General features: G+C 35.3%; 1 protein-coding gene across 7 annotated transcripts in view; it reads right to left on the bottom strand.

The window, feature by feature from the left end:
• Nucleotides 1-12,808, bottom strand: part of unm_sa1614 (un-named sa1614) — a 29,941-nt gene extending 17,133 nt beyond the window's left edge. For 6 of the 7 annotated variants that reach the window (XR_007138769.1, XM_047804518.1, XM_027143805.2 and 3 more), the window contains exons 1-11: nucleotides 12,423-12,808; nucleotides 8,111-8,183; nucleotides 7,167-7,312; nucleotides 6,862-6,936; nucleotides 6,277-6,326; nucleotides 5,205-5,334; nucleotides 4,916-5,001; nucleotides 4,042-4,117; nucleotides 3,283-3,369; nucleotides 1,500-1,600; nucleotides 51-120 (exon numbers count right to left, since the gene is read on the bottom strand). Coding sequence is in view for 6 of the 7 variants with exons in the window: in XM_047804518.1 (XP_047660474.1) it covers nucleotides 51-120; nucleotides 1,500-1,600; nucleotides 3,283-3,369; nucleotides 4,042-4,117; nucleotides 4,916-5,001; nucleotides 5,205-5,334; nucleotides 6,277-6,326; nucleotides 6,862-6,936; nucleotides 7,167-7,312; nucleotides 8,111-8,183; nucleotides 12,423-12,548 (1,020 nt within the window). In the remaining variant the exon portion in view is untranslated. The remainder of the gene's footprint in view (nucleotides 1-50; nucleotides 121-1,499; nucleotides 1,601-3,282; nucleotides 3,370-4,041; nucleotides 4,118-4,915; nucleotides 5,002-5,204; nucleotides 5,335-6,276; nucleotides 6,327-6,861; nucleotides 6,937-7,166; nucleotides 7,313-8,110; nucleotides 8,184-12,422) is intronic. The other variant, XM_027143806.2, reaches the window with a different exon arrangement.
• Between the last annotated feature and the right edge of the window lie 1,338 nt (nucleotides 12,809-14,146).

The following is a 14,146-nucleotide window of genomic DNA, read 5'->3' as shown; positions in this document are numbered from 1 at the left end:
TGTCATAGGCTAGAGCTGGATACTAAATTTAACATAGTGGTCATGCTTACAGTTCCATGAGCAATGGTCAGATAGCAATTCTGCACAGTGCACTTCCTTTTCTGCCACATCTTTCTCAACCTGCAGTAGGCCAGAATATAATTACAATATTCAATTCAATTCAATTCAAGTTTATTTGTATAGCGCTTTTTACAATAGACATTGTCTCAAAGCAGCTTTACAGAACATAAACACAGAGCAGAAGGTAAACATAATTAATAATAAAGGAATTAACGAACAATAAAAGAAATAAGAATTAACAGAATAAAAATTCTAGATTATTATTAGTTGTATATAGTTCACAGTGTGTATGTATTTATTCCCCTATGAGCAAGTCTGAGGTAAATCAGGCAGCAGTGGCAAGGAAAAACTCCCTTAAATTGGTAAAGGAAGAAACCTTGAGAGGAACCGGACTCAAGGGGGAACCCATCCTCATATGGGTGACACTGGGGTGTGATTGTAATATGCAGTCAGTTAAATGTTGTATTGGTACAATACATACCACACAAATCAAAACCCACTAATCTTAAAGGCAGGGTCTCCGATTTTTGAAAGCCAACGTCGACATTTGAAATCACCAAAACAAACACGCCCCTAACCCAAATGGGTCCCACCCTGTATTGATAGCTCCGCCCACACATACATACGCAACCCAGGCAAATAATGAAAAGAAATGTGTCTTTATCATAGCTGAAGGGAAGAACAATACGATTGCAGATAAACAAACAAGCAAAAATGACACACAAGCATAATCATGCAAAGGATATATTAGTTCTGTAAAACAAAGCAAAACCAAAGTTACTCACCTATCGAGAAGGAAAAAAGCGCCTTGGCGTCTTAGGTAAAGTTTCCCGAGTCAATAACTCCTGAGCTAAACACTGTTACTACACAAAACACAGTTGTAGCTGCCTCTCTACATTACTACGATAGAAAAGAGGTGTTATTTGTGTAGTAACAGCGTTTAGCTCAGGAGTTATTGACTCGGAAAACTCCAATCTGTGAATATTTGGCCAACTTCTTGCTACCTCAGTTCTCTCCAGCGCTGGAAGGCTGATCCTATATTAACACGTCCTACTTCTTGCCTTATTGTAAGCCTTTCTTCGCTTTCTTTCTTTCTTTTTATCCTCCATGTCAATGCTAAAACCACTTTCTGCTAATGTCACACATGCGCACTGAACACTCTCTCTGCCGCATATTGACAAGCCCGGCCCCTTTCTGCTCCTTTGTTTTAATTTTTGTTTATTATTCGGCCCGACTCAGTTTTCTGAAACATTTCTCAAAAATCAGAGACCCTGCCTTTAATACAGAGACTAGTTTTCCACTTCTCTGTTCTGATTTTAATGCTATTTCCTCTTGTAATATAGACAACAGTGTCAAATAAATGGCAACATGGGAATGAAAAGTTAAACTGTAAATGATACATTTAATGGATAATTGTTATATAAAATATATTTATTTACCCATCACTCTTCTTATAGAGGTAGCCTGATTTATCTGTTCCATATTGCTTGTTGCCTTGAAGTTGGTGCATGCTGTACACAGTTTGTTTAGATAAGGAATCCTACAACACACACACACACACACACACACACACACACACACACACACACACAAACACACACACACACACACACACACACACACACACACACACACACACACACACACACACACACACACACACACACACACAAACACACACACAGACACACACACACACACATACACACAGGTTAAGATGGCATCCATTAGACTTTCTAAATGCAATTTACTATTGTCTCATTATTTATTGGATCACTAATTAAAAGACACAAATGTATTTGTGCTTTACTGCTGATTTGGCCTGAAAGGCAGATACTGAAGATGACATTGACAAAGCACTGTTTAACTTGCACCAAGCATGCATATCGTTATTACTGCCCAAAAATGCACTAAACTACATTAAAATATAAAAAATTAGAAACAATAAAGTTTAACATAAACAATGAAAACACTAGATGGCAAACACAGATCTCTAGCAAATACAAATAATCACTACAATTGGATTCATTTAAACAGATGTACCACTGCATATACAAAGTCATGAATGTAAACTTACCCTCCTGGACTGAATGAGTGCATTAAGAAAAAGAATGAATGATTAATTATTAACACTTAATTATACTTAAACTACAAAGTTTATCAGAGTCAGCAACTATTGCAGATATATAACTACACCTACAGATCTATGCAATTATTTTTGCAATTATCTTTAAATAATATCGCCATGCATAAAAATGTGATCTCAGTGATTTTTCATCCGGGCCTGATTACAGGTATTACTGGTGCCAGGCACACTGGTTTGAATATTTCTAGAACTGCTGATTTCCTGGGACTTTGACATAACAGTCTCTAGAGATTTCCCAGAATGGTACTATAAAGAAAAAACATCCAGTGAGCAGCAGTACTACAGACTGACTCTTGGGCATCAGTTGATAAAAGAGGTCAAAAAATGGCCAGAGACTTTTGAGCCGAAAGAAAGGCTAAAGTAAATTAGATAATCCTTCTGTACAATTGTAGTGCAGCATGATAATGCACCATGTCACAAAGATCCTAATAAGGTGCTCACTGAGGGTTAATGTTTCCTAACATTTAGTATTTCATAAGCACAGTTTTGCACTTCCTGTGACTTAGTCTTCTAGCAAATTTCTAATTTGGTTGGACATAAGGCATTCATTTCTTGTTCTAACCTAGTTGTTATCTCTGAAAAGAAAGAAGTGCAAGAACGGATAACTGATAACATCCGCTGGCACAAAATACACATCTTTTAATCCAAAACTTCACTTATAATACCGCTTACCAGGAAACCACCTTACCAGGCTGAAAAACCAGGTTGTATTTTTTTTTTATGTACTATGCGAACATTCACAATATAGCATGAACTGGTCACTTGTCTTTCTGGAAGACACCAGTAGGAGGAGAAACCCTTTAAAAACTAGAATTGGCAACCCTTTAATAAAAATCGATATAGAAAAGGGTCTCAGACAAATAAGCCTCTATACATATAATATAGCACATGTAAAAATAGAAAACACATTAGTTAAGATAAATCGGCTAGCTGCATATTTCAGCTTCTGCTGTTATTAATTTAAGATGTAATACAGGAAAAAAAATACATTCAACTAAATTTCATTAGTATCAGGAAATCTGAAATGAAAATGTATGGTAGTGCCATGTTGAACAACAGCAGGTAAGTGTGATTACCTCCTTAAGTTCAGGCTGTAGGGCAGATCTTAGCTGGTCCCTGAGAGAAAACAGCTGCCTCTTCTCTTCATCTTGACTATGCTTCATCTACACACAAATATGCCCACAAGCAAAGACACAGTACACATGAAATTGCTTTAATCTCACACTAGACATACATAACACATTCTTTCCTGATTTCCTGTTAAGCATGATTGTGTCCTGTTAAAGCACAACTGCTTATGGAGCAGTATTACAACATTTTGAAGCAACATACAATCATTTTGAAAATTTGTAAATGTGTGGTTTTGCCTTCCCTACAAAAAAAAACAACATAAACCGAAAACATAAACATAAAATGGAGCTGAAAGAGCCTAATGAATGATCCACTAGTACATTTAAACTGAGTCTTATTGCTAGTGGCAGCTGCAGAATAAGATGTCCTTTGAATGTTGATAAGCTGACCTAGCCTCACACTCACACTCACACTCACACACACACACACACACACACACACACACACACACACACACACACACACACACACACACACACACGAAACGAGAGGGTAGAATGCACCTGGGTTCTAATACTTTGAGCTGATTGACTATAGCTCTTTTCGCAGATTTTCATCTTAGAGGCCAATAATTTGAATTTCCTGCCTGTTTTTGGGATGTGCCTGTAAGATCTGGGCCTACAACTGACTGCATCTACAGTGCAAGCCTTACTGTATGGCTATTTGAATAAAGAGATGATTTTCTAATTTAAAAATACACTCACAGAGCTGAGTTTTCCACTGAGGGTGTCAATGTACTGCTTCAGCTTCTCTGTGGCAGCAAAGCACTCCTGAAAGAAACTGACAAAGGAAACCAATGTAATTACCATCAGCACCAAAGGTTTGCTGTTACCTCAGCCCCATCTCTCTCCTCCTTCTCTCCTCATCACTTTCTCTCTATTTCTCCATGCACCATGTATTATAGGGCATCGAACTTTTCTGACAGCACAGGACAAAAAGCTATGCTGGTAAACCTCTTTGTATAGCTGCATACGTTGTCTCTAATGGGAATGCTTTGACTAGTTATGTGCAATTAACACTACACCAGTTATATTTTCATTGTTTTAATTAAATCTTTATAAATTGTTTCTGCTGTTTCCAATATCCACTTGATCTGGACGAGCTCATGGTTTATCAGCTCAGGATTTTGTTTTTCTTTGGCCTGATTGTTAGCTCAGCACACAGATAAAGCAACACTGCCTCTTTCTTACCATTTTTTATACGTTATTGTTTTTAAAATATGAGAGGCTTGAGCCCTTATTTTGGTACAATTGGTGAAATGTGAATTCTCTTTTCAAGCAAGAGACCATATCATTGTTTACTATAGCGTCTCAGAAGTTATTAATTGATTCCCTCATTTATATTCATCCTGCTGTTTTGTTTATACCATTGATATGTATACACTCATATGAACAATACACTGCAAAAGCTTTGTGCCCTTGCATCAGGTTGCATGAATTGTACAAGCTTTATTTAATTCAATGATGAAGACAGCCCCCTAGTGTCATATAAAACATTATTTAACAGACCACTACCTACGTGAATTGAAAACATTCATGTTCGTGTGATGCAAAATAAAGGACAAAAGACTCATCTTACTTGTCCTGGGAGTAGTAGTGCTTTATGAGGTTCTGGAGCAGATCAACACCTTTCTTGCTTTTAATTTCATTCACTTTAATGAGGTACTGTGTAAAAGTAGAACATGAAGCAACAAAAGAAGATGTGTTTAGATAGATAGATAGATAGATAGATAGATAGATAGATAGATAGATAGATAGATAGATAGATAGATAGATAGATAGATAGATAGATAGATAGATAGATAGATAGATAGATAGATAGATATGTGTGTTAGGGAGAGAGAGAGAACGAAGTGCTGAGTGCTCACCTCACACATCTGCAGCTGAAACATTCGACGTTCCTTCTCTAGGTCCTCTGCAATCTCTCCACCTCTCACCTCTGTCCTGACCATGCCGTATTGTTTTGCCAGCTCCCTCTTCTCCTTATCTATCTTATTGCTTCAGAGAAACAAGGCACATGTTTAACTCCACTGTGTATGTGAAGTGTATTTGAAAGATTATATAATTAGTGGAAAAAAGTGTTAGTACTGAAATAACTTCAGAGGTTAGGCTTCATGTAGGTAATGATCAGGGGATTCTGAGAGCTGAACAAATATTACTAGATACAGTAAAATACAACATACGTCATAACAAACTGTCAGTGCATGATAAACTAGGGTTAAAGGGAAGTTCTTTTTCTAAGTTTCCTTTTTAAATGTTCTTTATTTATGAGAGCGACACAGTGACATGGGAAGTGAGTGTCCAGATCATAAGACCTGATGACAAATACTAAAAGAAACTAAAGCAGGAACTCCACAAGACCAGGGTTTGCAACTGAAAAAATACAGGAAAAACCACATACTGTGTATAGTTAAGGTGTGTATGATCAATTTATTTCACAATTTACCTAAAATCTATTTAGCATATTAATGAAAAAATGCTTTTCATCCTGGAACATGGCTGAAAGAAAGACTTGCACAACCAGTTACAGTATATCGCACTTGTCTTTATTATGTATATTAATGAGGCACCTGTGTTCATTTACATGCACTTAACCTGCTAAACTGGAAACAGCCACACATGCAAATGGTCTCTAAAAGGTTTATAATTAGCGTTTCTTTTTGTGAGTCTAAACCTCTGGCTAGCTTTGTGACATACTGCATATTAGAAAATGCTGTTTTCCCTGGAACAGCCAGTTATTGATCTCTAAATAAGGGGAAATGGCTTTATTTTACTCTCTTTTTATGGCAAGCATATGCAACAATATTGCTGCCTAAAAATCATAATAATACTCTTTTCTAGTGCGTTAACATATTGGAAGCAACTTTTGTACACCATAACTATATAAGTAGCATTGCATTGCATTACAAAACCTTAAACGTAAACACAGCAGACACTCACAATTTACTCTCATAATCCCTCCATGCCTTGTCAAAAGGCTTCTTCAAATCCTGGGGAAAAATAAGTCAGAATTAAAATGAGATTTTTTAAATCTTATAGAAAATGAAATAATACATGTCAAGTCAATAACATATTATTTCTATAGCACTTTCAATAAAAAAAACACTGTCACAAAGCAGCTTATAATGAATGTAGATATACATTTAGATTCATAATGAGAAAGCTAGAGGTGACACTGGTGAGGAACATTTCCTTGAAAATAACATGAGGAAGAAAACTTACAGTGGACTTAAAGTGGATACCTTCTCTTTAAAAAAGTTTTATAGTTATACAGTACACAGTGTGTTTTAAGGATTTATATGAGTATGATGGGCTTCATGACTAAAATATACATTTGCAGGGGGAAAACAGTCCATGCCCTATCCATTTTCTGTCCTATCCTTTTCCTATAGACATTTAAGGCCATAAGGTTTTGAACAGTGACACAAGTTTTGGAATTTCCCTATACATACGTTTACTATATCCAAGAACATCTGTACAGTTTCAGAAAGACCAAATCTACCACATCTGTCTTTTTAAACTTACACCTTTAACCTCTTTCAAATCCCCTTTCACCAGTGAGTCCAGGAAGAAGTTGATATTGTGAAGCATGCTCTTTAACTGTGGGAAAATAATGTAGAATGTTAAAGATTGTAAAGAATCAATCTTTATTTAAGCAACTCTCTCTTTTCATGACAAAATAGTGTGTAAGATGTGAACTGTAAACAAAACCATAAAAAGAGAAGTTAGTAGTTTGAAGTTTAAAAATGTATCATTTCAATTCATTCCATAACTAACAACAAAGTAGGCCCAGCAGTGGCCATAAGGGGTTTTCTCCCTCAATGACTCACCAAGTTCTTCATTGGTGTCAGAAGCTCTTTGGAGAATTCAGCAAATTTATTAAAGGCAGAGGCCACATCCTGCTCTCCATTGTTACCGAAATTGACAGCTAGTTTCTCCATGGAGTTGACATACAGCTCAAAATGTGATATGTGGTCTTGTGGGAAAACAAATATGAACATAAATGAATTTGAATATAAATTAAAAATATCCAAATTGTATCTTTAAGAACGTAACACACCCTACATGAATTGTCACTATAGCATTTCAATATCTCAAAAATGTTCCTGAAATAAAAATGTTCATGACTTTTTCTATGGTTAGTACAGTAGTAACGGAGATTTTTTTGTACACAGCGGACAACACTGCCACTATTTCTAAAGCATCATTCCTGTCTGAATCATCTAGGCGTGTCCCGAATGTCCCAGGATTTTGATGACTATGGTTTGTCCTCTGCTTCTTGCTCTGAAACAGTGTTCTTTTATTTTCTATGTCTATAACAAGGAGATCAAAATTAGACAAAAAAATTATAAACACAATGTTTTTTCCAGAATTTTTTTTATTTCCATCGCTCAAATTATGGTTATATTAGCTATGAGCTTATATTTACTGTTATATAAGTTGTACAAAATTACCAAGGCACTTTAACAAAAAAACCACATAGTCTAACAGTCAAACATTTGAGCAATCTTCTTTTGTGCTTCAATGGTTCCTGTTCTCTAATTATGAACACTGTGTTTTTCATTGCAGTGCTTTGGTTATTTCATCAAACATGCTAGTAGAACCCACAGCTAACATATTCTAAATTTCAGCAATGAATATTCTGAACAACATTTCAGAAAAATCAAATGCTATTAGTTTATTCTTTAATTTGAATCTCCACTGTACAGCTATTTGAAATGAAAAAATAAACTGAGACAGTTTATATGTCATTCTGGATTAGTGACAATGTTACCTTGACCAGAGGCATGCTTGGCTTTGGAAGCTTTCTTCATTTTCTGCAACACTGCACGGTCACAGTCCAAAACCTACAAAACAAATAGATTGTAATAGCTAGGTCCTGTTAATGACAATGAACTGATTTTAAAAACCTGTATAATGGATCATGGGTCTTGGGGCCCATTAATACATGTTCTATCTGAAACCTGATGGTTTCAGATGGACTGACCACACATTGCAAGGAGATCTATGCAAGAATTACAGACAATTTTAGAATTGTCAGTACAGAGTATTGAAATGTATCTTTATATATATTTCAACTATTCATAGAAACTACATCAATTAATTAATCATAACATTTCAAAAATGCATTTGTCATACATATATTCATACAATTATGTCTGGAATACACAGAACACCTCACATCTAAAAAAGAAATTCAGTGAAAAGTTTTGACAGTGACACTTTTTTTCACAATTTTCCAGATACTTAAGTCATAGTTGCACAGAAACCACAAGAAAAATAACATCCACTTTTAGAGAACAAGGTTATTTAAACAAAATCCTTTTCACTGAAACCAATAAGTAACCAAATAGGATAACATCCACGTTATTGTCATCTACACTGTTGACTTATTCTGAAACGAGGGTCTGTGTTAATTTCTCTATGAAATTGTAATTGGTCCTAAGCGTTGTGTTTAGTTTGTTTAGCTTGTGTAGTATACGTTTTCTTATACCTCATACTGACACTGATTTCAGATGCATTTATCACTTCACCTCCTGCTGCACAGATCTACAATTAGTATATAATAATAAATACATATATTTCAAACAATACAGTATGTGGTATGAAATATTTCATGAAAATGGTGGAAAGGACTTCCATAACACTTAATACAAATTTACAATCATAGTATAAATGTTCCTGGTTCTGTAAAGAACCTACTGACTAAAGGATAACAATTCAGAAAAATCTTTGCAGAAACATTTCCTGTTTCAGCAATTCAAGCAAGTTGCAAAAAGTCTTGCCTTCCTAAAGCTCATGCTGGGTACATATCCATGTTGTAACAACAGAATTATTCTCGCTATAACTAACAGATATTATGCAATGCATCAATGTGTGAACAAATGTAACTAGAGCAAAAGAGAAGAATACACTGAGAAAATGGTAACAGCATTTAGACAATAGCTGAGACGACCATCATTGTTATTATGTGTGGAACATCATGCATTGGAATTATGTGTGGAACATCATGTACTTTTAGATTTACATTATTAGTGATTTAGCTTGGAATGCACTTCTTCATGTGCTGTAACTGATGGGGCCTTGCGGGATATCACATTTATTTGTCTTTACATTAAACTTTTAAACCTTTAAGCCAGTGATTTCATTATGTGGATGAGCCATAGTTTATGTACTGTAGTACGTACCATACATAGAGTGTATGATGTTTGTAGCTTGATCGAATAAATAAGGAAAAATAACAGTAATCTTTTTTATGTTTTAATCCAAACTGCCATTAGACACTGCAAACTGCTTTGTGCATAAAGTGTGATAAACTCAGCCAAGATGACACTGTTGAGGACAACATACAGGGGAGACTTAGGGGTGTCTGGCAAACAGTGTAGGCAGCAGGGTGACCACTTGATTTTCCTTTTATGATAACAGAACATCCAACTGTAATATTGAGAGCAAAAGCATATTCTTTACTGAATCTTTATTGTGTCTTATACTGAACTGCACCATCCAAGTCTAAATTAATTGTGAATTTTCACTGGTCCCAAATGAAAAATATAAATCTCTAAAATAGTATAAAATAATAAATCTACAAAGGAAATGCACCATGAATTAGAGTAAGGTTCTGTGTCTAGTGATGAGTTTGCAACAGACGGCAGAGAAATCAACATTTAGGTGGACAGAAGAATTCAACATTTCCTTACACTACAGTGAGCCTGACAACTGTAGCGGAAGAAGACAGCAACTCATCAGTATGGCTTGGGGGATTTCCGTTTGCAAGGGGAAGTGGATAATTGTAACAGCCTATGTTGTGTGCCTGTGATAATACTAAGTCAAGTCAGGCATAAATAAAACAAAACAAACAAACAAACAAACAAATTAATAAAACATATTGAATACACACATAGATTCAGTTTAATACTCAACCAAATGTTTAATCTGATGTATGATGTTAATGTGATCTGATTTGTCTTTTATAATTATTGTGTTGTTATATTATTCTGTTCTATGCTGCAGCTCGATTATATTACCTGGGTCTATTGAACCATGTAAAACAAGCCATGATATTAAGCTTTCCATGTAAATGTTGGTATTGTATCATTTAAACTTTCCAATTACATGTCACATTCTCCATCTAACAGTTCCTCTGCTAATCTCAACGGATCTAATTTACTCAAAACATCATATAAGAAGAAGTAGTTAAACTTCCCCATAACATATTTGTGTAAGTAATACAAAAATGACAATTTGATGCATTTGCTCTCCAGTTGATTAGATTAGAGTCCACAGATCAATTTAGAGAGACTAGAGAGTTAGAGAGTTAGAGAGTTTGCTCTGTTGATTTTCTGAGCATCTCAGATATGAACATTGACATCTCAGTAAAATTACCTATTTTTTATTGTTCCATTTATATTCTTAGTTGAAGGAGAATTTAAATGTGGATTCAAGGCTCAACAGTAAGCTTATTAAATTAAAATGTGCTGCTACAAAGAATGTTCTAAACAAAGACCAGAACAAAACCATAGTGTTTCTACTTAGGTTATGCTAATTAATTATTCCTGCCTTAGCTGAATGAGTGCTAATTCATTTAAGTGTAATTGAATGAATTCATTCATTTTTATATTTGCACTAATCTAACAATCTTCTCCCATTTGAGCTAATCTGAAAGTTAAGGTGTCTCTAATAATGACTAGTGTTAAGATATGCACAGAAGCTGCTGTTCTGTAATCGCTATAGAATTATAGATTTTCTAACCAATCATTCTCTCTGTACCATCAAGCCCTGCAGGCTATAAATGTGCCGCGTTCACTAGTGGCAGTGAACTCAAATGAAGCTCGAATCATCAAGCATGTAATGTGCTACACTGTTCAGTTCACACTGCGTTTCACAGCTTAGGTCATCACCATGGTTACCTGATAATATAACATGCTTCCTAGAATTAGAGGAAGTCACCATCCTTATTGTTCTGGGCATGACACCGAATGTATTTTGCAATTTGGTGCAAAAATGGCACAACATCCATAAGAGGAGGGCTTGATGATTACTTACAGTACACCATTTTATCCTGACAAACATGTTTTGCTTTGTTTCATTGTTATTTGTTTGGGAGTTGTGGGGATTCCAAAAGTGTATGTAATGATTACCCTGCATTTGTAAACTGGATATAGGTACAGGACATAAATACAGAATGAACCTAAACATAATACAAAACATAGGATATCTACATGTGATGAGTAGTAAATACATATTTAATATATGTTGAATATTTATCCTTTTACGGTAAAAACACTAATTAGTTTTAATATCAGAGGAAATTATCAGAGTCGGTATTTGTGTTAATAATGAATAACTCTGGAAAACATGTATGTTTATGCTGATTATGAAACCTTGAAATCAATACAATATTCAAGACAAGGTTGAAAAGTGAAATAAATTGCACTAAAAGGTAAAAAATAAATCAATTTTGATAAATAAATAAATAAATAAATAAATAAATAAATAAATAAATAAATAAAAATAAAAATGCATAAGGGTGACAGAAAGTATAGATTTAATAACCATGAGCTTGTTTGCACAGCTCTCCACACAGCAAAACCTAAGTGGACCAAATACACAGCCCTTTAACAAAGACCATGCGTAATAATGGCTGCTACATCTTCATTAGCTTTTGATCTCAGCATATAGACGTATTTTTTAAGGACTGTTATGAAAATAAAAGAAAAATACGCCCTGTTCAGACAGCAGACACACAATCCGTTAGACAAAGTGGACAAAGAGCTTGAAGCTGCTTAAAGCGGAACAGGAGACACGTTAGAATTAAAGGGAGCGCGTTTCCAGTTTATATCTCCTTCCTGTTAGTTCGGTGGTTAAAAAAACACACAAAACAAAGCACAATAGAAGTAAAACACGTCTAAAATCCCAAAATATAGGATTTATTAGGGTATTATGTGTTTATTTATTTCCAAGCAGCCCAGAGGTATCCAAGCAAAGCGCACTCCAGCTCTCACAGCTGGTAAAGTAGCTGTGATGAACGCCTGGATGTTATGAGATGTTCTGTTGTACAGTATTAAGGAGGACTAGTGACAACATACCTCTTCAATATTGTTAACAGAATTCCTGCAACTTGTCATCCTCGTGATGAAGGAGGAGGTTGTTGGAGAGCTGTAGTCCTCCAAAGTCTCAGCGATGAAATCCTCCACAGATATGAACTCAGGCATTATTGTTCGGGTGATGGGTTGTGAAAAATAAATGTCTTTATTTATTTATTTATTTATTTATTTTTCTTTATTATTATTATTATTATTATTTTTAATAAATCGAATTAAGGTTCATGAAAAAAATATGACCGAAAAGTCGCTGTGTGTATGTGTGTCAGGCTACTACAAAACATAGTCTATAAAAAGCAGTGTAGTGAAGTGCATAAGTGTTTTCCTCTTGTCTGTCGAGCGTCCGTGTATAAAGAGGACAATGATGTTTGCTCATGAGCGGCTGCTGTGTAAAGTGACATCGCGCATGCGCCGTAGTGTAAAGCTTAACCAAACGCCCAAGGAGACAGAAAAAAAACTGCTGCCTTTTATAATAACTGCACGCTGTTCATTAGATGCAGAATCAGTTCATCAGGTAACCTGGAGAGAGAGAGAGAGAGAGAGAGAGAGAGAGAGAGAGAGAGAGAGAGAGAGAGAGAGAGAGAGAGAGAAAGAAAACAAAGGTCTAGATTTCAGAATTGTGTCAAAGTTAATATATCACAATGCTGCTTTATTGATGGATCATTTCCAACCTACTTCTATTCTTTCATAAACCAGTCTGACTTTAGTTCCAAGAAAAGTTATCTGTCCAATTAATCCTCTAAAAAAATGGGAAACTTCACAACTTTCACTGCTTCTCTCTTTCTACCCATCACGTGGCATCCCGAAATTGTACCAGCTCCAATTGTCTTCCGTGCGATGAAGATTTTGGACCTCCACTGAGATGAGGCCGACTATGTGAGGATCCTGAGGCAGCTAGAGATCTACCAGCTCCAGTTGGACTCTGCGATACTAAAGAAGAGATGCCAACTCCATGCGATCTTTTGCATCAATACAATATTTATCAGACTGTATATTTATAATCACACCCTCCAGTGTCACCCAAATTAGGATGGGTTCCCCTTTGAGTCTGGTTCCTCTCAAGGTTACTCTTTACATTATTCTTAATAATAAACTTTTGTTCTTTTTTTGTTCTGTAAAGCTGCTTTGAGACAATGTCAATTGCAAAAAGCTTTATACAAATAAACTTGAATTGAACCAAGCGGAAACTTCATGTCCGCTTGGTTTACAAAATTGTCACAGAGAACAAATACAACAACAACTAATAAAGAACAACTTTAGATCTTAACATTAATAACATTTTTGTTATCCAGTTGTAAATTATACGTTACATTCAAAATACAAAATAGATTTTCATTAACTTGGACTGAAAATAACTATAAAATAATAAAATCATTTTACAGTCATTTCAACCATGTTGTGTATTGACGCAGTACACAGTGAAATCTCCTGGACCTTGGTGCTACATAAAAACACAGAGCTACATAAAACAACACAGAACTAAGGACTGAAAAATGTTAACCTAGCCACAAAAAGTGCATGTGTGAAAACAGTGTAGTACAAGAGACAGACCAGTAGCAGACAAAAGTTTGGACACACTTTCTCCTTCTGGGATTTTTCTTTCTTTTTTCAAAAATGTAGATTAATATTGAGTGATGGAGTGTTGCATTAGATGACCTGGCCTCCACACTCACCCAATCTAAATCCAATTAGATGGTTTGGGATGAGTT

The sequence above is a fragment of the Tachysurus fulvidraco genome, chromosome 2, assembly GCF_022655615.1.
Source record: "Tachysurus fulvidraco isolate hzauxx_2018 chromosome 2, HZAU_PFXX_2.0, whole genome shotgun sequence".
NCBI lineage: Eukaryota > Metazoa > Chordata > Actinopteri > Siluriformes > Bagridae > Tachysurus > Tachysurus fulvidraco.
The sequence above is the reverse complement of the archived record's forward strand: the minus strand, read 5'-3'. Positions and strand labels throughout refer to the sequence as shown.